We start from the raw sequence: 27,288 nt of genomic DNA, 5'->3' as shown, positions 1-27,288 counted from the left end.
TGCAGAACCTGTTTTGAGGTTTTAGATAATATAGCACACAGTGGAACAGTAAAGCTTTTTATTTTCCTTCTTCTCTCTTCACAGATGGACCCAATTCAAAAAGCTGTAATAAATCATACGTTTGGAGTTCCTCTTCCTCATCGAAGAAAGCAAATCATATCATGCAACATTTGCCAGCTGAGATTCAATTCTGATGTAAGTCAATCATTTTGTATCAGATTAGAAATATGTACTTATCTTCTAGGATGTGCCATAATTTTCAGAAATTGAACCTAAATGAAATGTTATGATTTCAGTTTGTTGCTCAGCAGATGAAAAGGCTGTAGGATGTTTCAAATAAATACAATGGCTTGGTGGTGTTTATACACCCAGCCAGATTTTCCCTGTCAGTATATCCCTGTAAGCTCATCAGCTTTGGTTGTGCTGCACTGAGTGTAAACAGGAAAAAGTGACTGATCCATTACTGCTGATAACACTGGTATATTTACTGGATCCTAATTCTTCTACCAGTCCTGGTTATGTTTTCCTTCAGTTGGATCACACCTTGCATCCTCTCACTTCTCTGGCAGCAAAACAGAGCAAGCTGAACTGGAGATGGTCTCTAACACGGAGGAAACTTGTCTCCCATAATTACCCAAGGGAGCTGTGCTGTGGTGCTCCTTGCCATGTAATACCTGTTGTGTCACAGAAAAGCCTCTTAGGTTTTAGATCTTCTATTTCCTTCTCAGAATCACTGTGTACACAGACCAAACCTGACATAGTACAGTGTATTTTTCTCTGCTGTTCTAGGCTCTTCAGGAAGTTTCTTCACATGGGCATTGCCAGTGGGAACTAATCTTTCCCTGTCGTTAGTTCACTGTATAATTTAAATATGGAAGTTACTTCTGTCAGTAATATAATATTTTAACTTAGAATGAGGTCAAACCCAAAATGTTCACAAGGTTCCTTCCTAATTCTGGACATAGGAAGAAGTGAAATAATTCTTGTGTACTTCTGACTCTTTAAAGGCAGCTATTTATATATTTATATACATTTTGTACTATATATTTTATATATATATATACTTTGTATATATATTTATATACAGTTTGCACTATTTTTAGCTTATTGATAATTTAACAAAGCCATGAGTTTGAGTGTAAACATTGCAGCTCTTTTCATTCCCCTCAGCTTTTTATCCCTTGGTAACAATTTCAAAAATATCTCAGTCACAATTTCTGGAGCAGTCATCACATATTTAATTTAACTGATGACCCCAGGTTATTTAATTCATTTACTGAATGGACCCTGACATAATTCTCAGAGTGATGCAAGGAAGGGCAATACTCTCTCTGGAACTGTCATGTCCCCCAGAGATAAAAATAAAAGAGTCAAATGCAGCTCTTCCATTTAGAAATCAGGTGCCAGAATTAGGATTGTGGATACTGAGTCATTCATGAGGAGGGGATGATGGAGACTTCTGGGCCACAGTGGATCTTACCAACTGAGCAGCCCAATTTATCACTCAAAATTTTCAGCTTTTTCAGCTTTGTCTCAGGAAAAAGCATATCACACTGAGCACAGTATATAGCTGAGAGATCAAATACTTCAGTGTTACATACCAGAGTGAAACACCTCCTTTCAAAGAGGATATACCATTTTTTTTTGTCTGCAAATAGATCTAGACAAAAGACAAGATGAACATATCAGTAAAGTTACTTAGTCATTAGCAGTTACACGACTTGGATTGATATGTGGGATGGAAAATTTTCTAGCTGAGAAGATCTAGGCATTTTCCAGAATAAAATATTTGAAGTAAAAATCCTTCAACCCAGAAACAAAGTATCAGTGGGCACAGGTACTTTTTACCCAGAGTACTATTCTGATCCCATACTGCTCCTTTTCTGCTACTCTTAGAAAGGATTCTAAAGAGAGAGAGAAGAGGCAGAGGTGGTTTTCAGAACCACCTACAGTGTCCAAAAATCTGGTTTCAGAAGACATCAATTAATTTAAGCTGTTCACAGAAAACTCTTGGAAGACTAGCTGATATTTATCTGTCCCTTCACACCTTCAGGTGTTAGAGGCTTGAACTCAAATAGCCAGCACTGTTCAGAAGGTTGTTTTAATGCTCTCTCTCTCTAATAGTTCAACATTATCTCTACAGAATGGAGAGACCTTCTTGATGAGTATGTTTCATTTTCCACTTTTACTATCCATCTAAGTTTTAAGGCAACCACAGTGTTGATTGATGGAGAGATTACAATCCAAAATCTACCCATTGATTAACCTGGAATGATAGCTCTCCCCATTTTCACTACCACACAGAAGCAATTTGTTGATATCTTTATGATGGTGTCTTCTCATTCCAGTGCTTATAGTTATTACTGCTGAAAATCACAAAGTGCTCTGCTGAGGTGTTCAAGAAATAATCTGTAGTCAGTGTTCCACTGCAGCTTAAAAATCTTTTTCTGCAATGTGAGAGGAATAGGCAGAGGTCTTTCCTCCATTACTTAGGTTATTTTGAAATGCCCACCTGTGTTTGAAGCAAAAATGTGGCAAACTGAAGATTTAATATTGGGAATCAAAATGCTTTGACGAAAAAGAGCTATTAGCTATCATTTTTTGATAACTTTACTATGAATGCAAGCACACACATTGTAATTCTTTCTCCTATTATGAAAAAGTTTTCATTTACTCAATATTCCTGCCTTTCATTTTCATCATATTTTGTTGAACACAATTTAAATCCGTAACAACAATAAATAACTTTTCTGTCTAGGAACCTAGGCTTTGTGTCTATTCAACCGATATGTCTCTATTTTTAGATGCGGGAGATAGGTTTTATCAGAGAGTAATGAATAGAAATTCCATTTGCCTGCTACACAACAATATTATGAAAATGTTTACAATAAAACTGGTCTGTGGGATTTTTCTTTTTTGCATAGAATACACAATTTTCTCCTTTTAGGTAGAGATTTCTTTAAGAACAGCAGAGCTTTTTTATTTCTGGTTACATGGTATCAAAATCACATTTTAAAAAGATGAGAAAAGGCAGTACAATAGCCTAAAATCATTTAGCTTCTTTGTAAAGGAGTTATCCATAAATCTTCATGACAGCTGTGTGTTCAGTATCTCTTTTTAAAATAAATCTCATACAAGGGAAGGGAGGAATGTGCAAATAACCAAATCCTCTCCATGCTGAGCAAAAACATTAGAACAGCAGAGGTAGGTTTTGTGGAGTCCATTTCAAGCAATTTTTTTTTTTCCAGAGAAATCTAGCTATATCATTTAGGCTCATATTGTGCATTAAATTTAGGGTGAAACATTTAAATATATGCTTAGCTGCAAGTGCCTATGTTGCCACTTAGATGTTGGCAGCTGCTGAGAGCTACTGCAGTAAATGCTTGCTTTGTAGTAAACATTAAATCTGTATCTCTAAGATGTAAAAGTATCTGTAAAATGTAGTCCAGCCGACTTCAGTAGGATAATTCAGGTGCCTATAGGTAGCTGTAGGAGTAAATTTTCTGCTTATGGCCTGGAAAAAAGGAAAAAAAAGCCCCACTAACTGAATTTTCCTACCTTGACTATCTGATGTCCCTTTGCCCATGGGATTATTTGATGAAGTTATATATAGTTACCAGTATCTATAAACAAGGTCAATTTTGCAAAGGGATTACCTTTTTCTTCCCTCTCATTTAATGAGATGGCTGAGTGATGACCCAGTTTGCATTTAAAGAAAGGTTGGGCAGCATTCTAATGTGTTCACAGGACTTGAATTCCATTATGATGCACTTTAAAAATATTTCCAATTATATGAGCCAGAAATTATTGTTTGACTTAAATAGCAACAGTAGTAATATTTCCCTGCAAATCAGGGATGCTCATCAGTCCTTATGTGTTGATTTTCTACCTTATTTTTCTCCATCTCTATGAAACAAAGGTATCACCAAATTTGATATATTGTTCCACTATATGAATTTGTTGGGATTCATTAGGTGGTCTTCCATTAAAACAACAGTGAAGGATTTTTTTGAGGATAAAGATGCAATATAACTCTGCAGTGTTTTACTATAACTTTTGTGGGGAAAGAAGCAGGACCAGAGGACTAATATCCTATTTAGGCTATGCTTGATATGTAGAACAAAAGATTAATGTATCAGCTTGTAAGGGCCTAGGGTATAATAAGGTGATAATAAACAGTCAACATCAATTTGTCAAGAACATATCATGTCAAATGAATCTAATTTTGTCCTGTGACAGGGTAATTGGCCTAATGGATAATAGGGAATAAATAGACGTGACATATTTTGGCTTTAACAGGGGTTTATACAGTCCTATGTGACAGTCCTGTCAGGGAAGTAGGGGAATATGGTCCAGGTGATATTATTAAAAGTTGGGTGCAAAACAGAATGAAGAACTGCAGTGAGAGTAGCTGCTGATGGTTTCCTGTCAAAACAAGAGGTCACAACAAGTTAGGATCTGCAAGAGTCTCTTCCATGCTTACTGCAACTCTGATTTTTCATTAGCAATGTGCCTGACAAAAGAGAGTGTACATATGCCAGTTTTGTGGATGACATCTAGATGAAGGGTGGCAGCCTCTTGATGGATCATGCTAAGTTCCAGATCTTGGCCCAAAATTATCTCTAGTTGGAGAAAAAAGTCTGGAATTCTGACAAGTGCAGTAAATAAAAGCATGAACTATTGTGCTTAGACTGGAAGAAGTAAATTCACAAGTACCAAAATGAGTGGATGTCAAGCTTAAATGGCATTATGAATCATAATCCAAATATGATTGCAAATGCAGAAAAAATAAAGCAAAAACTCATTCATCTAATCCTATATATTACTTTTTTTCCCCAATATGAGATTTATCAATAAGTAAGTATTCCACAGCAAATATTCAAGAGCAGCCCTACCAAAAAGGACTGGGGGTGCTTGTGGATGAGATGCTGGGCATGACCCAACAAATGAACCTGAAGCCCCAACAAGCCCCCAAAACAAGTCTTGGGCTGCATCCAAAGCTGTGTGGGCAGCAGGATTCTCCTCTGCTCCACTCTTGTGAGACTCCACCTTGAGCACTGCCTTCAGCACCGGGATCCTCAGCACAGGAAACACATGGAACTGTTGGAGCATGTCCAGAGGAGGGACACAGGATGATCATTGGGCTCGAACATCTCTCCTGGAAGGGAAAACTGAGAGAGGTGGAGTTGTTCAGCCTGGAGAAGGGAATGCAGAACAGATCACTGTGGCCTTTCAGAAATTAGAAGAAAGATGGGAGCAAACTTTTAGACAAGAGATAATGGCTTTATTTTGGGTTTCCCAAAGAGGTGGATGCCCTATCCCTGGAAATATCCAAGGCTGAGTTGAACTGACCTCTGAGCAACCTGGTCTAGTTCAAGATATCCCTGCTGCTTGCAGAGGTGCTAAACTAGATGATCTTTAAAAGGTCCCCTTCAACTCAAACTATTTTGATTCTATGAGTTGAAATTGGCAGTGCCTCAGATGAAGAGTTATTTATTACATTGGTCATCACACTCCAACAAAAGCATAATTAGTTGCAGAATTTAGAACACATCCACTAGTATGACAAGGCATGAAAAAATTTCACTGAGCTAGGGAGAGCAGAAAGAACTGGATAGATGTACAGCAGAAAAGACCAGGAAAATATAGTTAGCTTTCCATACCTGAAAAGGACTTAATAAGAGTTTAGTGACGAATTGATCTTTGTTTTCCTTGGCTTTGATGGATAAATAAATGTGACTAAATATACAGATGAATTTGATTTCAAGAGATTTTTTGTTGGACTGCTTTGTGAAACAATTTTCACTGTAATGATAGTGAAGTTCTGGAAGGGAACATACGGAGAATTGAGGGGTGTCTGTTGGCAGAGAGTATTCACAAATTAGGCACCTGTTTCTGAGGCTGGGCAAGAGATGGTGGATGTAATCCCACACCTGAGAGAGGGATTATATGACATCCTGTTTGACTAATTTACAAATCTCTCTCTGTAGTTTGGAAGATATAATAAAGATTTCCTCATCCATGCCCAATGAGAGTCACACCTGGCCTGCAGCCTCTCTCTTGCAAAGAGAAGGGAATTTTAAAATATTGGTCTACTAGAAACAAGGAAAGTCTGGTACAGTTAAATGCTAGAAGTTATTTAACATTTCACCCTTCTGATTTCAAATCTGTTGTTTGTGAATTTGCAGAGATATGTTTAAATGGTATTTGAAGCAATCAATGCTTTTGCCTCAATATCTGTTCTGTTTGTGCCTATAACCACAGGGTCTTGTTCTTTGCATGTTTTATTGTATTTCCAATTATGGGTTAGATTCAGATTTGTAATTAAGCTAGAGATATAAAATCCTGGTTTGGTATAAACCAAATAATTTCTGCTTGAATTGTAGTGCTCATCTTTTTTAAGCAAAGTCACTTTTGGCAGGTATTATTAAACATCAAGCACTTTTATTTATTGATTGATTGGTTGATTGATTGATTTGTTATATTTGGGGTATTCTATTTTTGTCACTCCAAAACTGTGTGCCTGTGTTATATGAATTCATCAGCCTGGTTCTTTAAGAAAAATTATTTTGTGTAAATATTTACAGATGCTCAGCATCCCCTTAAAATCAGTATTACTATATGAGGGTATTCATTGCAGCAGTTGTACCTGAACAAGCATGAAAAGTTCATCCAGATAGAATTTATTCTTGTGTGTATATATATATATATATATATATATAAATTATATATTTCTGCAATTGTCTCTCTGTATATATGCTACTTCTTTCTAATAATGCACCATCTTTCCTATACTATGGAGTTAAAGTAAGGAGAAAAAAATAATGATTCCAGTTACAGAATTGCACATACTGCTTATTTGAGATCAGAATATGAGTCAGAATGGAAATACACTCAAAAAAGATATTTTTCCAGAGGTATTGGTCTGTGGTATTCACTGTAAAATGTAGAAAATAATCACAGAAAATGATTAGTGTGCAGATTGCTCTGGGATATTTGTCATTTTCATCAATACAGTGTAAAAACAGTAAAGAATTGCTAACAAAGTATTGAATTACTTGATTTTTTGGCATTCCAATAGTCTAATCAAATAGCACTGAATCCTATGCATTTACATTGCTTGAATGAAAAAATTTGAAAACAACCTGATATATCCTCTGCCCAGTGTGATATTCAGTAGAGTCTGTTTTTATAGGCTTAGTCTGCATACTTTAGAAGCATTACCTCCTCTTTCCTTGACCACATTCTAAAGACTGTAATATGATTTGCAGTCAGATCCTGTGCAACTCTGCTCTTTCCCATATTAGAGTGTTCAAACCTTTTTTTTTATTTTTATTTTCATTTTTATTATCTATTTCGAAAGAAAATAATCCTCATTTGTTTATATATAACCTTTTTCATATAGGAAATAAATAATTTATAGGTTATGAAATCCAGAATAATCCGGATTTAAGAGTAGTAATAAATTTTCGCATAACCTCCAGTTTGTTAAAGCATTTCTAAAACGCTTAAATAGAAAATACAAATAATTTCCTTTTGTTGTATAAAGTACTTTTCCCATAATTTTCACTTTCTATACAGTACTTTTATAAATTTATACAGCCTAGAAGTAGAAATTATTCATATTTGACATAGTACCTATTTTAGCTTTGAAGTACTTTTGATGTTTGAACTCCAGAGTACTTTTGGAGCACTGTTGATGTTGAACTGAGTCCTCTGACTGATATCACAAGGTTGTGACTATTTCTTTGCCTCTTAAACATTGGCAGCAATCCAAATATTCTGAGTGACCCTCAGTAACTGCTGTGAGAGGTCTCTGTGTGGTGTGCAAGATGTGGAGTTTGCTAGATAAACTCACTGCACAAACTCTTGATAGTCCTTGTCCTTATCTCCTTTTTTAATGAAAATAACTTGTTTAGTCTAGAAAATCTGTGCTGTCCTAGAACATGGAGCAGCCTGAGGGTATCAGGCCCACAGGGACATTGCCTGGGGTCAAGAAGGCAATAGGAAAGGAGAAGGTTTTAAGTGACTGAGCTTTATGAAAGAACATTCTAAATGTCAGCTGTTTTCTTAGGCAGTTGCTGGCGGGGAAAGATGGAGTGCCTTGGTGTCCACTGTGTTCATGTTACAAGACTTACTCTTTCCTCTCAAAAGTCACTCTCTAGCCACACTCAGCAGTGGTAGTAGAAGAGGGAGTGTCTAAATGAAGCACTGGAACAGGCTTCCAAGGGAAGTGGTTAGGGCACCATCCTTCAAGGTAAAGATGGGTAGAAGTTGTGCTTGGGAACTTGGCAATGCTGGGTTAACAGCTGGACTCGACAATCTTAAAGGTCTTTGCTAATCTAAACTACTCTATATATCCAGGAGAAAGGAAAATCTAATGCTTTCAGCTATATGGTCCCTGAACAAGCAGGGTTGAGGAGAAATGTCTAATGTATGTTAGCTGAATATCAGAGTCACTATAGGAACATGATCCTGGAGAAATTGAAACATTCAGCTGATCATCAGGTGTTGCTGTGTAGGACTTAGATTATGTCAAACTTAAACTTTTTTTTATTTTCATTTGGCAGCTCTTGCTTCCTACCTCTGCTCATCCTATTAGGTAATTTCATTTTCAAAGCTCTCACTTATTTTGATAAAACAAGTCAGTTGTGCAGAAGGTTTGACATCTCTTTTAAATTACTAGAGTTTGCCAGAAATGATATGTGAATAGGCAATTGCTCTCTCTGATAGTCGTGCTTATAAATTGAAAAAGATTAATGACCAGTATTCTAACTGCAGAATATGAAGACAAATTAGTTTAAAAGGTTTCTGCTTGTGGCACTGGAGAGAATGGTTGCAGTATTTGCCCTTTAGGTGGGTGTGGATCTCAGAACTGCAAAGAGCTGAAGGAAAGGCACCACTGCTATCAGGGGTGATAGCAGTTAATAAGACAGAAAGTCTGAATTAAAAGCAACCTCCCTCCACATCTTTGTGTGTTTCTGTCAGAAATTTCTTTTCTCTCAGAAAGTTGTTTTAATGGATTTGTCCTGTAATTACATTCATTGGGTTACAGTTGAGTCAGAAAGATTTTGTGCCTGGTGGAGGGTAGAGGAATATGTGAATGAAATTCAAATGCTAAAGTTGGGCAGGTAGAGGCTAACAAGAGCTTATTTGTAGTTTTTGGCTAGAATTATGGGAAAGAATACTTAGCATTTTTTAACTGTACATTGAAAAATACCATTTGATACATGAGTGAATTGGTATAGACAGGGGAAAAGATAATATAAAAGAGGGGAAAGGAATCCTCTCTTCCAGTTCTGTTTTGTGACATTCGTGGAAAAATCTGCCTGTTCAAGCTGCAAGGAGAGAAATCTCTTCACTTTTTACCCTACACTTACTTGTGTTTGAGGCAGTTTTTCCCCTGTCAGCTTCTTCAGTTAATGTGCAAAGTCAGTCAACTCTAACAAGCAATGGAAATTTAAGACTAAATGTCCTGGGGAGTCTTTTCAGAAACCACTTTCTATAAGCAAGACCTCACTTCAAAGGAAAAAAAATTTAATCTCCTTGTTGTGCAATCTTCATCTAGCATTTTTTGGTCTGTTTTAAGTTCTTACTTTTACATTTATTTTTGAAAATGAGAATTTATATAGTAGAAAATCTGAGATTCTGGATTGTTAATAGTAGGTGCAGATAACAGATTTCACTGTAAAAGTGGCAAAACATTTTCTCTTCCAGTTATGAGGCAGTGATTCCTAGTTTACTTTCTCAGGCACTGATAAGGACATAAAAAGGAACCAACAATACACAGACAGGAGTTTATGCCAGTCTGGGTTACAGAAAGAGTAAGTGAAGAAAATTTGCAGCAAATTGTATTTTTTTTATCACCCTGTCCCAAATAATTTTTTCTAAAAATTCATTAAGAGTAAAGTAGTGCTTATACTTTGCTTTGGTTAATAATACTTTCTTCCAACACCCATGAAACCCTTCCAAGTAATGTTACACAGACTCTGGAAACTTTCTTTTTTCTCTTTTTGATCAGTAAATTTGCACTCCCTTAGGTTCCCATAACATATTCTTCTCCACTGCATCCATGCAGCCTCTCCTTGGAGCAAATATAATGTTTCCTTTTGAAAGGATTGCTATTAAACACAACCTCCCCTGATGTAAACAAATTCCACTTCACAACCTCCAGGCCTGACTTGTTCAGTTCCCGAGTTCTTTTATCACTCCTCTCATGTCTCAGGAGATATTGCTATTCTCTGTGCTTTCTTACATCACAGCTAACAGCTGGGAGCCTCTGAAGGAGTGGAAATGCAACCCAATGCCTCCTTTTAAAAGCTTTGTATTGGAAGAGAAAAGCACATATTTGAACTACACTTTTGAGGGTGTATTGTCCACACTTGTGCATTTTTTTAATTTTTTTTTTTTTTAATCTCAATTGAAAGTGAAGTCTTTCAAGGTTTTTAATGGTTAAAAGAGTCTGACTTCTTTTCAGCAAAGAATTCAATATGGCAGTTACACTGAACTCCCCCATGGATTTTAAATTCTGAATTCTGAATTCAAATCATGTATTTAAACTGAGGTAATGGTCTACTGGTAGACCATACAGGTACATTCATATATATAATTGTCTGATGAGGTGATCTCAAAGTGTGATTTTAAAAATACAAGGATTTTGTCTATTTGGTATTTAGATAGGTGTCATTGTGTTGTGGTGGGATAACTTTAGATCCAAATGCATAGTAAATGTACTGAATTAATTTATGTTAGCAATTTTTGATGGGTATAAATGTTTCTTTTTATTCTGTAGAAAGGAGATTTTATAAGGTAGTCTCTGAACAGGTTTTATCCTTTCCCCAGCATAGCCTATTTTCTCTGCATCAGCAGACTTGTCATGATAATCAACTTTTTTGTCCCAACCATCAATCACTCCTGATTACAGCTGGGGAGAAGTTCTGTTCTGTTGATCAGCCCATCAGTGCACATAATGTTACACCTGGAGACAAGTGAAAATCATCCCTTGGTGGGAGAATCACTTGCCTTCAAGTCTTTTGTCTGAAGTATTTTAATTTACATTTAGAGTATTGAAATTGTCAGTGCTTGCTTTGATTTTTTTTATTTCTTTGACAAAAATAATAAGTTCAGTTGATCTTTTCCTACATGCTAGAAGATGAATGCTTTTCTATTTTAAATATCTTATGTTCTTTTTCACTTTATTGTACAAATATTGCAATAATTATAACTATTTAAATTAAAAATAGAATAGTTATGTGATACTCCATTAGTAGAAATGTAGTATTCTTATATACTAGCCTAGAATTTTTGAAAAAGCTGTTTTGTTGGCTTTTAATCAGCTATTTGGTTAGGGTTATATTTATCTTTAGTATTCAATTTATATGAAGGTTGTATAGCAAATTTCAAGCAACTAAATAATCAAAATATAAGGGCATAATTCCTTTCTTTTATAAATTCTTCTTATACTGTGATTATTACTGAATAACACTTTTTTCCCCCCTTTTAATAAATGTGGTTTTCAGATGTCACAAGGCTGATGAAATTTCAGCTTGAGGATGCACCTTATGTTTTGCTTGTAACTTAAATATAGCTTTTAATTAGCTATCAGAACAACCAGATGTATCTTAATTGTACCATTCTTTTTTCATCTATGGTCACTTTTTTATTTTAGGTAACTTCTCTAAATAACCGTTGTCACCAGTTAATCCTTTCACATGTCAAAAAACCACAACCTATAAGACAATTATAAAGCTGATACTTCAGGGATTACAGGATGAAGTGTAAATGAAGAAGAAAGAATGTGACAGTGTGGGGTAATAAAGATTTGATTAGTAATCGTGTTTTTACATAAAAGGTTTAATTAGCAATAGCTCATTTTCCCATTCCTGCTGGTCATTTTCAGGACAGTGATATATTGTTTTTTTGCCATGAGCCATGCCACCCAATAGAAGGTGTTATGTTTTCATTAGCTGCAGACACTTCAGCATATTATCTCTCACCTTAATCTACACACCAATACAAAACATGTTTAAATCTCATCACTCAATAAGCCAATTGTATATTCAGCAATTTTAAAACTATGGGATATTTGCTCAGATGTTTTGTTTCTTTTTAAACCGATGATAAAAACACTAAATTGCAAATCACATAATCACTGAGCCTCAGTTCTTATATTTGTCTGCTTAAATACTTTGTTTGTCAAATACAGAATTTCATCACTTGCATAGAAGCTGTTCTTTCAAAATGACAATCTGTTTACTTTTATGGTTTAGTAATTAATCTGAGCATATGGCATAATTTATATTTTATAGGTACATCGATCTACATTGCCTTTTCAAAGACTCTTATCACTTGTTATAATGACAGGACAGAAAATTATTTTTTGTTATTGAATAGAGATTTTTAATGGGTTTTCGCTAACACAATTCTAGCCAAAAAGCCCATCACAAGTTGCCTGTCATTCTTCAATTTATTCTCTAACATGTTTTTCATACCAGAGTCATATGTAGGGATAAATGGTTGTAATAAAGTAGAATTCTAATGTAAACACATTCTGAGAAGCAACAATAAATGAGTAAGAGTGTCTGAAGATGTCAGAAAACATGAAGTATATGGAAAGAAATAACATTTTGGACACTGGAGAAATGAAGATTTTGTTTTTTAATGCATTTAACAGTATTTTCTTTGGTGTAATTCTCAGGGGCAAGGAATTTTTATTCCAAAATTATTTGACATACCTAATCTCTATCTCTTCAATGCTTGAAAAGCTGTAAGAAAGAAACTTCTTTCATAGGAGAGCTAAGAAAATGTGCATCATGTATATGTAAAAATGGTGCAGAAATATTTTGGCTATTCTTCTAGAGTCTGAGCTCCATGTTCTGATTGGTGAGACAGGCCTTTACTAGCATGGTAAGCCAGCAAGGAATATGACACAGGGAGAAGCTTGGGATATTTGTGGGTTTATTAGTTTCTCCTGTGCTAAATTAGTGCTTTTGGAGGTGGTGCTGCCATGAAAAAAAAAAAAAAAAAAAAAAAAAAAAAAGACAAGAAATAAGGAGAGGACATCCAGAAAAAGAAAGCAGCAGATGCAGTGGCATTCAGCAGTAGGGATCACGAGGAGCAGGCACTGCAGTGAGAAAATAAAGGCTCTGCTCCAGACACTGAGGTGTGCTGTTCTAAGGTATGCAAGAGGAAGAAGGAGCTATGTAGAAGAAGAAACAAATAAACAATAATGAATAATGGGTGCAATGATGCAGAGCAGGAGATCAATATGTGGGGAAAAAAAAAGAGATTCTGAGTCTGTCATAGCTCATGATTCACATTTGGGATATAGTGGCAGAAAGGGGTGATTTGAGAAATGGAAAGTTTCAAGTGGCAAAGTAAACAGTAGGAGAACACTTAGAGTCATCCAAGAGCTACTAATGCTGAATGATTATAAAGATGTTGGTTGAAACCCGAGAAAAAGTTATCCCAAGGAAAGTATGTCCAAGTCCAGAAAGTAGAAAGGCTTGAAGACAGAAACTTGAAATAAATGACCCTGGCCAGTGCAAGCCTTTTTACTTTTTTTGTACTGGGAGGAAGTTTATCATGCAGATATTCTTCAGCTGGGATTATTTAGGATTAATATTTTCTCCAAAGTGATCTTTAACTAATATTTGTTTTCTCCCTACTTATAAAACACATACAAAAGTTAAAGTGGCTGAATTCTGTCAGCCTTTTTCTGGCATTCACAGTAAGGAATAATGAAAGAGGCAGTTCTAGAACAATTTAAATAGGTAACTCTGGATTTTCAAAATTAGCAAGGATTGTATATCATCTTTCTCAGAAAGTCTACTTGTATCCAAAAGATGTTGATTTCTGTATTCCCTGAATGGGAAGGTGAGGGCAAAAAATATTTACCTTTCCTTCCCCCTCCCCTACTGATATCCTCGTGTTGGCAATTTGTTATGGCTGCTTCTGGCATGAACAGTAAGAGATCAATTCTCAGTGAGGAGGTATAGCAACTTAGAGTAATTGGACTATGAATTTTAATTCAAGTATTGAAATTCATTGTTGCAGTCATAAGAATCTGTGTATTTTGCAGGCATTCCTTTTTTTTTTTTTTTTTCTATAAAAAAGAGGTCCCACCAGTTCAAAATATGCTTTTTTAATTGTAAATCTAAATTCACAACGAACTGAGGGGTTTGAGCTGTGGCTATGAAGCAGGATTTTCCTTGGCTGACTGGGTAAAGTGGCTCCTGTCATTTCAGCATGTTTTAAATAGATCATGAATTACATTTAGGGCAAGGCAGGGGTTCCTGGTGTTTCACTGCAAGTTATTTTTGTGTGTGCAAAGATGCATTTTCAACCTGATGAGTGATGATAACTTGTAACTGATAAGTGATGGGTTGGCCCTTGAGGACCTTTGGCTGGAGAGAAGCATAATTCTCTTTTATCAGCACCAAAGGATAAATCAACAGGATGATGATTTTATCATTAACATCAAGTCATTTTCTGAAATTCTTGCACTGTAAATAACCACATATTTAGACATATCACAGAATCATAGAATCACTAAGGCTGGAAAAGACCTTAAAGACCGCAAGTCCAACTAAACAGTGTCCCCAGGTGTCACATCTGCACATTTTCTGCAAATATAGAGTATAAATTCTGTTGCTGCCTCCTGTGGTTATATGCAGGACCAATTATATGGTCTGTCTGATCAGATAGAGGGGGTAGATGCTCTGTCCTGTAAAAATCAGGGGGGTTTACACCCGTATTCCTGAACCTGTAAAAGTCATAGACCTGTTTGACTTACTGAAAGATGTTTGCACATGACTGAATGAACACTGTGGCTATAGAGTTAATCCTTTGTTAGCAAGTCACTGCTTGTCCTCCTACCATATTTGGACTAGTCAACACTTTGGCTTAGCCTAAAACTCCCAGTTTTCTTCCTGGCTGCTTGTTTGTCTAAAGTAACCTGCTAGATTTATCTTCTGTAAGCCTGAAGGTGCTAATGCATCTTAAACCTCTCAGCTGGAAGTAATATCTAGTTTGTATTTGAAATGCAAAACACAAAAATGAGGCCTGCAGAGTGGAAGGAAGGACAGGTAGCCTGTGAGGAATACAGAAAAATTGGGATACTTGTGGATGAGGAGCTCAGCATGACTCTTTAATGTGCACTTGAAACCTAGGCAGGCGGCTGAATCCTCAGCTGTATCAAAAGCAGGGTGGGCAGATTCTGCCCCTCTGTCCACTCTGGTAAGTGGAGTGCTGTGTCCAGCTCTGGGACCCCCATCAGGAGAAGGACATGGACTTGCTGGAGTGGGTGAGTCCAGAGGAGGGCCATGAAGGTGGTCAGAGGGCTGGAGCACCTCTCCTAAGAAGAAAGGCTGAGAGAGTTAGGGCTATTCAGTCTGGAGAGGAGAAGGTTCTGGATGGACCTTACTGCAGTCATCCAGTGCCTGAAGGGGGCCACAAGAGAGCTGGGAAGGGATTATTTACAAGGGAATAAGTCCTAGTGATAGGACTAGGAAAAATGGCTTTAAACTGAGACAATTCAAGTTAAGACCAGATATTAAAAATATTTTTTTTACTCTGATGGTGATGAGGCACTTGAATAGATAAGTTGTGGATGGCCCATCCCTGGAAGTGTTCAAAGCCAGGCTGGATGGGATTTTGCATAGTCTGGTGTAGGGGAAATTGTCCCTGGCCATGTCAGGGCTGTTCGAAATAAAAGATCTTTAAGATCCCTTACAGCCCAAGCCATTCCAATTGTGTGATGTGCCTGGTGGAGCAGGTAACACGCAGGCACATCATCCAGAGTGAGAGTGGAGGCCTCCCAAGGCTCTGAGGAGACTGACATGCACAGGAACAGGGATGACATGGTTCCAGCCATTATCTCTGAAAGCCAGGAAGATGCTCTGGGAATGCTGACTTGTCTCAGGCCAGCTAATTTGCCTCAGGCAGGTAACTTACAATAACTGGCAATAATTTGGTAGATCATAGGAACCTACACCTGCAAGTCCTTTCTTTTACAGCCATAATGTTTGCTGTCTGCTATTGCCCTTCCAAATCCATGGTCTGAACTCACATCCTTAAGGTCTTTTCAAGGTAGGGTCCTTGTTTTCGCTAAGGTTCATTCCTGTCAAAATCACAGTATATCTTAAAATTACATTTTATTGCATTTTGCTTGTATTTTTATTATGAGATGGACTCAGATGTAATCTAGCTCTGGGATCCAAAGTAAGAAATTATCAAAAATGGAGAAATAGTCTCACAAGTTCAGTTGAGATTGAGAGTTCTAATGATTATCTGACTTTGTCTAATGTCTAACTCCCTAGATATCATTAAGTGATGCTTCTTATATGCATTGTGTCTTTATATCTGTTCATAAACTACTGCACAAATTATTTGCCAAAAAGGACAATGGATTATATCTCTGATAAAACTGTGAGTCTGTTACAGATTGTACAGGTTGTTTGCTGGAGATATATATATCAAGTGTACTCCACACTGGAAAATTTTCCATCTCATATTATATGTCTGGTGAGATGGCAGCTTTTCCAAGCTGTGTGTGTAACTATAAATAAATAAATAAATATATATATATATATATACACACACATACACATGCACATACACCTTCCTCAAACAGGTTTGGTAGAATATATAAGAAATGGGAAATATTCCTGTGGTTGTCTCTAGCAGTGCTAAGTAAAACCTAGTGAAAAAGAGCAGAAAAATGAACAAAGTAGTTTCCATTTGAGCTAAATTGTTCTGATATTCTTAATTTTTATTTTTCCTTATTTTCTAGTATGAGAATGAGAATTTATGAGAATTTATGCATGAGATACCAGTAGCATCTGATTATTAGTATGCAGTGTCAACCAAGATGGTGCAATTACTCAAACAAATGCTATAGTGAGGGTAAGTGTTTAGCATATTCCAAGTTGTTTATGACACTTTTTTTTGGTGAAAACTCCAGGATTTTTTTCTCAGCTGATGTGTTTCTGTGATGTACATTTGGTTTTGTTGGCTTAGTCAAAGGCTGTCCATCCATCTTTAAATTCTTCACACTGTGTCCAGATGGTGTATTGCTTTTGCCAGTCCAGGGTGAAATAAATGTCAACATTTCTGTTGACTTAAGTGGTGCCAGGATTTCACCCACACAATCTAAACTTAACATGTTTGCTTTCTGTTTTGGTTTTCTTTTTCTCTCTTTCATAGCAAGGAGGTCCTTGCCATTTCCAAAGGGAAAGGAAAATATCATGGTTCATTGTTTTTAGATTTTGGTGTTTAATAATTTCATAAGCATGAATGTTGAAACAGTTGTAAAACTTATGCCCAAATATTGTTCTGTTACAAGAAAATTAATGAAGCATATTAGCTCTGGTCAAAAAAAACCTTTTTGGATTAGTATGATGGATATCATACCTATTAGGAAGGTAACAGAACACAGCTGGAATTTGAATAAATGAACTAAAGCCCTTATTTTGCAACAGAGCTTCTACAGTAATTTTCCAACTTCCTATCATGGGTGATTTCAACATAGATTTCAAAGGACGTTGGAATATTGAAGCAAATAACTCATTCTTGAAGATCTTTTGTTGTTTTTAACGCATTGAATTAGCTCATTATGGTTGAATATGTAGTGGAAAATAGCATCTGTTTACACTGCAGAATTATAAAAATTACTTACCAGTAACAGAATAAGGAGCAATTTGCAAAAGCTAATCATATTTGTGCACTTATTTGCAAAAAGTAAGTCGTTAATACATACCCAAGGGAAAAATAACTTACTGGTTTATGCAATTTAATAGAAGTGTGAATCCTAACATATTAAAGAAAATTTTTAGGGTTCAGTTTTAAAAGTGATAAAGCTATGGACGTAAGGACATGGCTGTCCCATATTGCTGCTTCACCTGTACTCAGTGGTTGTTGAACTTACAGAAAGCATCCTGCAGCTCACTGAGCCAAATCAGTTCAAGCTGGGCATACACCCCAAATGTATACAACCAGCTTAGAAACCCCTGAGGAGATACCCTTGTTGAGAGTTCTGTCTATATTTAGAGAGCAGTTTTTAGTGTTCTATCTTATAAATTTGGGGTGCTGCAAAGCACCCTGAGGCATAAAAGTTATCCCAGCAGTGAGATGTCACAAGTGTAAACTGAGAGCTATTCACAGTTTCAGTTCATCATTGGAAGTGAAAGTTTCCCATTTCCATTTTATTCAAAAAAGAGTCAGAACTCTCTACAGCTTTTTACTGAAGAAATCAGTTTTCTGAAAGTCATTCTTTAGAGACTAGGAAGACATGCTATCTTTTCCTTAGCCCTGCCATAACAAAAGGAAGAAAAACATTAAAACAAGAAACAAAAATTAAATAAGTATAATTTTTAAAATTCATTTTGTGGATAGATATGAAGAGATTTTCCTGCTCCAAAGACTTTGGAGTCTCAGCATTAAATTTCTGTACCATTTGGAAATTACACTCTCTACGTAATCTCTGCCCAAACATACGTCTTCGATTTTAAAATCAGAAAGGGCTTTTATACCTGTCTGGTTTAACCTTATTTAATGCTATACACCTTATGATTTCATATAGCTGTTCCAGTTTTGAACCTGATAACCTGTGCTTGATTAGAGGAGATGAGAAACACTAAAGCCAATGTAGAAATATCGAGCATCACTGAGACACTTGTCCTACAGCACTTTAACATCTAAAATGTCCTGTTGGTTTCAGAGGGACTGTTCTGATCCAGTAAAGTTTGTAAGATTGCAGCCAGTTTCTTTTGGCTTCAATAAGTATTTGGTTTTGTTCAGTGGAGAAAACCCAGATTTTCAGATTTCAGTGTAACATCAGAAAAGTAGAAAGGTTTGTAGGAAGGAGACAAAATATAAGTGCACTGTAAACAGTAAGTGATGTCAGAGCATCTCATTAAGTTTTGCATACTACTTAATATCCCTAGCTGTGGCTTCCTACATGGAACCTAACAGATTAGAGGAGTAAAACATTCTGACCTGTCAGTTTTGTACTGGAAAATGTCATTGCCATTTTTGTATTGATGATAGTACAACATCCTACATTGTCTCTTAAACAAACCCCAGTTTTCAGCCTTCACTACTTTTGGAACAATTTGATCTGCCCACATATATGTATTACTTTTACAGACAACATATTAATTGATTTAATAACTAACTTTATGGCAGATTTAATGACTTCCTCACAAGCAGGTCTGTGTGCTCTAGGTTTATGTTAAGGCTCTAAGTACCAAGGTTCTAAGTACTGACCCTGTGATAGCTGGTAGAAGTGTACTGGCAAACCTTGTAGGTGCATACAGTGTCCTGTGGACTTCACTGAAGCCCTGAATGTGTTCACAGAATCTCCCAAAGATGATTGAAAGCAAGGCAAAACAAATAAAATTATGTAAAGGAATAAATATAACTGTATTGTAGACAGACCAATCTTTAAGTTCATATGCCTTATAAACCATTGCTCCCTCTGGATATTTAGATTATTTTTCTCAAAATATTTTCTCCCTCACTAAAAGTTTAGATAAACCTAGTTTTTAATGCAAATTTACTTCCATGGTATAGCACTTGTTTTTATTGCCACTTAGCTATTTATGTCCTGTTTATATTGATTCATTACATAAAACAATTTACTTTTGTTCCTAGTAGGTAACAGCATTTATTAATTTTACTTCATTTCCCCTTTTTATTGATGCAACGTGTATTTCTGTCTAGACAGAGAGAAATCCTATGCATACATCTACAGTGGGACTTTTTGAGCAAATTACTGGCATAGGACTCTTTTAGACAAAATGTGTCTAAATAAGCAATCAGATAGTGGGCTGAAAGTTCTTTTATTCCAAGAAAACACATTGCCTCTCTATGGATGTTTCTGCACATGGGTTCCTTTTAATATATTAAGATAATGAAAGAATCTATAAACTCTTTCAGCCTTAAATTATCAGTGTCTGTGCTTCTGTGCAAACTTTTCACAGTGGAAAAGTTCACATGATACTTTACATATATTTACAACCTTCTACAAGAAGGTTGGAGATTTAATGTGGGAACCAGCAGTCAAGCTCACATAAAACAGAGTTGTAATCAGGAAATTTGGGCATTTATGTTTCTTATTGTGAGTTTTGAATTTCTGATTATGTGTAGGAGCTGATTTAAAGGCCATCAGAAATATTTACATTAAAATAATTATTGAAATATAAATTTAAAATCCAGAATAAAAAATCTGTTTACCTGTATGTTTTAATGAAGCTAACAGAAAACTGAATTAACATTTTTCTGAACACAAAACTGAAATTTGGAAAGCTTCTAGTAATTATTATATTAAAAACAGTGATTCCAATAAAAGTATTAAGACTGTGTTTAGAAGCACTTACAATAACCCCATGGTCTCTTTTTTATGGTTTTGTATATAGAATTCATATTAAATTGTTTGTAATTTAAAATATAAAGTTCAAATCATAAGGAATTAATAATTAAATATGCATTTTTGAGGTTTACCATGAAATTTCTTCTAGTACTTTGTGTCTGACCACTATGCTTCCATGATATTTTGCTTCAGTCAAAAAAATATCAAAAACTCAGAATTCAGTGAGATTTTTATTGTGAATGTAAACAGACAGAAATAGTTTCCTTGGCAACAGAAAGCAGGTGAAAACACTCAGACAAAGTACTTTAGAACCACCTACTCAACTTTGTTTAGTTGTAAGTTCACAAGATGCATGCTGAGGGAATCAAGTGGGTTTTGTTCAAAAAGTGAAAAGTTTTTAAGCTAAATGAGTGTCTGGGCAGGTAAGTGTATGTGTAGACCCTTGACTCCAATTAGCTGATGTGAACAAACTCAGATTCAAATAGGTGCTGGCTCCATATCCAATACTGTCATTCTTTTGCTGCCACCAGAAAAAAATGAACTTTTCAAGACTATTCAGAAAACTGATGTCAAGTTCAACAGCATCCATTTTTTGAAGTAAAGAGCATTTGTGGATAACCTGAATATTGAACTACATTTACATTATTAATTCAATGTATGAAAAATATGTGGTGGTGTGCACTGCTAGTGCAAGGAAGCTAGGGTACATTTCTAAAAAAATACAGTTTTGCTCAAGTTCTCCATTTGGAATATGTCAGTTCCAGATTCAAAACTGGAGGCATATATATCATATTTACTACATGAGTTAATGCATGCTTTATTTAATTATATGTATAGTTTATAGCAGTGCATATAGAATAACTTTTTTTTTTTAATATCATTCTAATGTTATTCTGAGATTAATAACTTGGTTAATCTAAGTTTAAAAAATGCCAAATGATTTTAATATTCTCTTGAAACTCTAACAACAATAATATTTGCTATGGGGAAAATAAATGATGCTGCCAATTAATACAGTAAAGATGAGACTAAATGTTAAAGTTAATTTTATTGATGACAGTTTTCAAAGGACCATGTTTCATGAGCATCCCCCTAAAAATAGTATTGCTTTGGAAGACAGAATGTATAGAGTTCCAGATTCTGGAGCTTGATAACCATGTCAAAATAAGCTGAAAACTTCTGTCTTAACAATAGAAAAGATAAAATAGAAAAATAAGCAGCTTTTTTATTGAATTTCAACATGTAACAAAATTTTGTTGTACTGCATGAAGTACTGGTGTCCTTAAAAGAACACTGTGAGTTATGGGAACTATTGATTACTTGAGTTGTCTTACCTTTCAGAATATATATTGTGCCACAATGTATGTTGCCTCAGAATGCAGTGTGTTATATTCAGGCAGATTTTTGTATATTGCCTAAATGGTTTCAGGTATTGTCACATTTGACGGCAGTTTACAGTACAAGCAGATGCATCATAAAAGTATTGTCTTATGGAAAAAGGGAAGTTAAGTAGAGAATTTTGAACTTCTGACAAAGATAAAACAAGTTTCGTTCTCCATAATGAAAATATTATATTAATTTTCATAATGAAAATGAAATTGATTCTACTATACTATGGATGGTTTTACCATAAGAATAGTGTTGATGCAAATCTCTCACAATGTAATGCAGGCTCTTGCCAGGTGCAATCTCTCACCATTATAGAAATGACTCTGGAAGAAGCTCAAGAAAAGGGAGTGGGGTAGAGCAGATTAATTATGCAGGGGTGCATAATTAGTGAGCTCAGGAAGCACTCATTCACTCTGATGAGTGAGTCTCAGGGTACATTCATGAGTATACTGAATAAATACTTTAGGAATGAGAAGAGAGAAATATAAATACCTGGAAATAACATTTTGGGACATTTTATTCTGCCATAATAATGGAGAATTGTTTTGGGGTTTTTTTCTACAGAAAAGACCTTTGTGGTCTTGACCTGTTATTGTATATTTGATTCTAGGGAAAGGGGCAAATTGGTTAATCATGGCTTAGTGGGCAAAAGCCTTCTCTCAGAACATATATGAAAGAAATCATATTACATATATCCTTGGTGTTAGTACCACAAATATATCTGAGTGAATAAGGTAATTAGACTACAGAGTTGTGTTGTGTTACACTGCACAAAAAATTTAAGTGGCACAACTCAGAAGATAAAGGTAAGCTTAACAGAAGGTAGAAGTGATGATAGGCAACATTTATCCACACCATAATTGACTACAGATTGAATTTGCATGTGTCAGGCAGAAATTAGGATACTTATTCAATATGAAACATATCATCATGTCAACATCATGTTTAAAAACTATATTACATGTTTTCACTTAATCTCCTTTTTTGCAAGGGCTTGCATAAATGATTAATTGTTTCATGTACAGTGTCTGTGAAACTGCTGAAGTTGTGGAGTTTTCCTATCTTCTAGTGGGTAGGCACAGGACTTGTATGTAATCCTGAACTTCCCATGTGCACTCACTGGGCAGATGAAACAGAGGGCCTTATAGGAAAGCTTTTTTAAAAGTTTAATATAGCCTCAAGTAAAAGCTTCCCTTCTAAACAGATGAAAAAGACTGCACAATCCTGTACAAAATGTTTTAGCTGTTTCTCACTACTAGAGCCCTGCTTTATGCTGAACCAAGTGTTGGGCATCTCAGGGTTGTTAGGCTTTCTCCCTGTTAACTTCTCCAGTTTGCTTATTGGGGAAGTTTTCCATGGAGATCAGCTCTGGTTGTGTGTTGCATAGCTGGTAGGATACAGATGTCTCAGCTGCATACTGCAACCTTCCCTGGGCAATGCTGTCATCACTGGCTGACCAGGCTTTGGAGTCACTAGAAAAAAAGGACACACTTGTTTCAAAAATAAAAAGGTTGTTTGAATGTTATCACTTTCTTGTATACTTAGGACATCAGTAAAATTATTTTTCAAGCACTTATTGACTAGCCCAACTATAGGAAAATATTTGTTCTCAGAGATTATAATAATGTGTGATAGACATCTCATAAGCAATTTCCCTGACTTCATCAAGGACAGAGGCCTTTTTGGCTTATGCAATTATTTGGTATTGCTTTCTATGTGTGTCCAGCTCACTGACAGTATTAGTTTGAACTTGGAATCTAATTTTTTTGTTGTTGCTTTGGAGCGTTTTTGTTCTGGAGAATCCTGACATCAGTTGTGGATATATTAGCCAAAATTACTACTATTATATTGAGAACAATAGCAAAGGCAATGGTAGCATCCAGTAGCTGGTAAAAAAGCAAAAGAGATGGCATGAACTTTTGAAGTCCCAGACAGACAGAAAACACTTTCCAGCACTCTCAGCCCTTGTTTTGTGCTTTCCTAGACTATAGACAGAGTGCAGCCTTGCTATTAAGCAGCCAGATAAAAGTATGGAATAGAGTACTCTCCATAACAAATGTCTTTCAAAATGCATTGTGAAATGAGAAAGACATAATGCAAGATAGCTGAATTTAATTTTGCAAGGAAGAATCAGTGTAACATATTTACTACATCTTTTGCAAAATGTTTCTTTCATTAGAAGTGGCTTTCATTGTGAAGGCGTTGCCTAGAGGGAATGATTAAGGCAGGAAAACAATCTGTAAGAAAAATGGTAGCATGAGGTGGATCGAGAGGGATATGAAAAAGAAGATGTAGTGCTGCAAAGTTAAGAACTCTCTGAGAAGAGAAGACCTGGTTTTTGTCTCAATGCAAAAACTAAGCACAATGTTTTTGTTGGACCAATGCCTAAAGAGCATAAGTGAGAAGGCATATAATCCACTGAAGTGCATTAGTCAGGCAGACAAACTTATTTTGAAGACTTCTGTGTAGTTATATTACTTGTAATTGTAAGAGAGCACTGTGTGGATTGTTTAAAACATTTCATCTTTCTCAGTCTATTTTACACATTTTAATTTGCTTGGTAATATGATGTCCTGATGGTGATTGTGGTAAAATACTTCACTTCAGCAAAGAAAATACAGCTGAGTTTTTGTACTATGGCTCTGTTTTCTAACTGTTCACATCTGCATATAGTATTTTTATTCTTTTAAAGTATGTTTGTCTGTGTGGTTATAACATAAATATACAGACATTATAGACAAAACCTTTTTTATATTTGAGCAATTTGTCAAGGTTATAAAATGCATTTTTTATGCATTATTAATAAAATGCAATATTTTATAGGGTTAGAAAGGTCCCTAATTATTCAACTGGTACATGGAACCAGAGGAAAATATTAGGAGATGCTTAAATTGAATTGTACTGCTCAAATAGGCAGGAAGTCGTTACAATTAGCATTGAAAAGTGATTTGCTAGTAGACATCTTGCCACTTCATTGAAGTAGTTCCCACAGAACAAAGTTTTTCTACATGTAATTTTCAGAATCAGGATCCCTGAGTTTTCAACTTAGAAGCAAAGTAAAAATAAAAATCACTATAACTACATCATATATTTGTATATTTATATTAGCTATATAATTTGTTACTATATTTCATATTATTTATAGCTTACATAATTATGTATTGTTATAATAAATAATAAAATAATTTTTACTTTTATGTTAGACATTTTTTTCAAGAATGAATATAGTTTCCTAAAGTTCTCTATAACATGACACTAGCAATATTTCACATATTTCTCATGCTTCAACATTGACATTGGGTAACAGTGACTCATCTTCACAGTGCTAGGATTAATTCTGTGCATCAAACATGGAAACTCTGGTGAAGGAAGAAAGTAAGCTCTTTCCTAAAGTATTCTTCTAACGTATTCTTTTGTAAAAGTGCTCCAGAAGGAGACCCTTCTCAGCTTTTCGAAAGGGTACAGTCTCTTCATTCAGTTAAGCATCAAGGTTAGCAGCAAAAACTAGTGCTAACTTGTTTTCCACTCTTCTGCTTTCTCTTATTATTGCTTAATTCAACATGAAAGTTGGGAATAATTATATTTTGTGATCTATCTTGTTTTTTTATTCATTCTACAAGTAAATACTCTTTAAGCAACTGATTTTGTAGGCTACAAGTAAAAGCCATTTAAGTAGTAGGATCCTCTTATGGCTGCAAGAAATGATTCAGTGAGGTACCTTATTTTACATTGCTGTAAAATATATTTATGGATATTTTTGCATTTCATACATCTTACTCCTGCAAGGAAAGATAATGACAGACCTCTTATTTTTTTGGTCTTTTTAATTAAGGTTCTAGTTCAGTTGTAAAAGTTCAGCATAATCTAATTTGAAGCTGGTTAAATGCTTAGGAGCAATCTGTTTGCTCTCACATATAACTTCTATTAACATGCCAGCTACAGTTATATTGAAACAAGCTCAGATGGCTTCATGTCCCCACAGAGGAAAGAGATCTAAACTTTGGAATAAAAACACTTGAAGATCTTTTTTAAGTAAAGGCTGGGTAAACTGGCAGCACTCTGTGGGAAGTGAATTATGGACAGCTCTGTGTATCAGCCATTGTATCTGTAATCATACCTGTAAATGTATTCCCACTTTAGAGCAATTTCAGTTGTATATTTCAGAGCAATGAAAAGGTCACAAATTTCTCATTATATATTCTTTCAGCATCAAATGCGAGTTGAGGTTTGTGGAGCTATAGCTGTGAGAATTTGGAGAGATCTGTTGATGCAGAAGAATTAAACCTAAGGTTCTCTGCCAGAAATTCTGTGAAGAAGGTTTTGTACCAAACTAATAACGGCATTCATAATTCAGTATTAGGGACCATGTTATGAATATGTTTCAGATGTTTGACTAGTGACACTATTAGTTAGGGGAAAAAAGTGCAGTCAGAATCTGAAGCTGACTGATGATTAAATTTGACTAAATACTCTAAAAATAGTTGGCATGATAGCAACACAAGGGTGTACAGTATTATGTCATTTTTGATGCGACATTGTAACTTAACACTGGTCCTTTGGTTTGATTATAATTAACATCCTCTGACTGTTTGTATTTGGCTTACAGTATGTCTCAATGTTATGTGTTGAGAATTGTAAAAGGTGCATGATTGTGCTGTTTCTGTTCAAGTTGTTTCTTATTAAAAACTTCACTGTCCAGTGTTCTTTCAATAAGGGTACCTAATACAATAATTACATTATTTTACATGTAGAGAAACTGGCTTTTCAACCAAACTGAATGATGCATCTCAATATCCAGGAGTGTATGTGTGTGTGTGTGTATACATCTATGCATGTATACACTTACACATATATTGTTAATCGGTTTTAGGCAAGGTCTCCCTCTCCCCTCCTACTCACCTTTCACTTTTCAAATCTCAGGCATCTGGAAGGAATCAAGATTTTTCATGTAAGCGAAAGTCAGAATTCCCTCTAGCCATCCTTAGAGTGATAGTCACTAGAACTCCTCTCCCCAAAATTCAGTACAACAAATAGCACTAAATAACATTCTAATGACTAGTAAATGCCAGATAATACAGGATTATTCTACCTGCATGAGCAGGTAGTCAATGAAATTACTGTGTCTTTTTATTCCATTTGTTACTTTAGGTTTGTAGCCATTAAATTCTATATATATGTTTTGATTCTTTTGATTCAACAATAGAAAGCATTTATGTTTCTTTTACGTTCTAAGTATCTTCTATTGTTTCATGTTTCCTAAAAAGAAAATACTGACCTTTATGGGTCCTGGAACTGACACAGAATTGTTGCTTTTTTGAGGTTTTTTTTTCAATTTTATAATAGCTAAATTTTTGCTACTTTTCTAAAGTCTTAATTTCTTTTTCAAGTGATAAAGGGGTTTCTTTCCATAAAGTTTGAAGTTCAAAAGAAAAGGTATAAGCAATTTTTATATTGTGCACTTATCAACTGAAATACTGTCTTTCTTATAAAACTTCAAATAATTAGTGAAAAATTGAACTCTGAATATT

General features: G+C 35.3%; 1 protein-coding gene across 4 annotated transcripts in view; it reads left to right on the top strand.

Annotated features, from left to right (window-relative positions):
* The window catches only part of ZNF385D (zinc finger protein 385D), a 405,889-nt gene that overhangs the window by 312,541 nt on the left and 66,060 nt on the right, over positions 1–27,288 (top strand). For all 4 annotated transcript variants that reach the window (XM_079300352.1, XM_079300353.1, XM_079300354.1 and 1 more), the window contains one exon: positions 85–195. In XM_079300352.1, the coding sequence (XP_079156478.1) occupies positions 85–195 (111 nt within the window). The remainder of the gene's footprint in view (positions 1–84; positions 196–27,288) is intronic.

This window comes from Erithacus rubecula, assembly GCF_903797595.1.
Source record: "Erithacus rubecula genome assembly, chromosome: 3".
NCBI classification, from domain to species: domain Eukaryota; kingdom Metazoa; phylum Chordata; class Aves; order Passeriformes; family Muscicapidae; genus Erithacus; species Erithacus rubecula.
The sequence above is the reverse complement of the archived record's forward strand: the minus strand, read 5'-3'. Positions and strand labels throughout refer to the sequence as shown.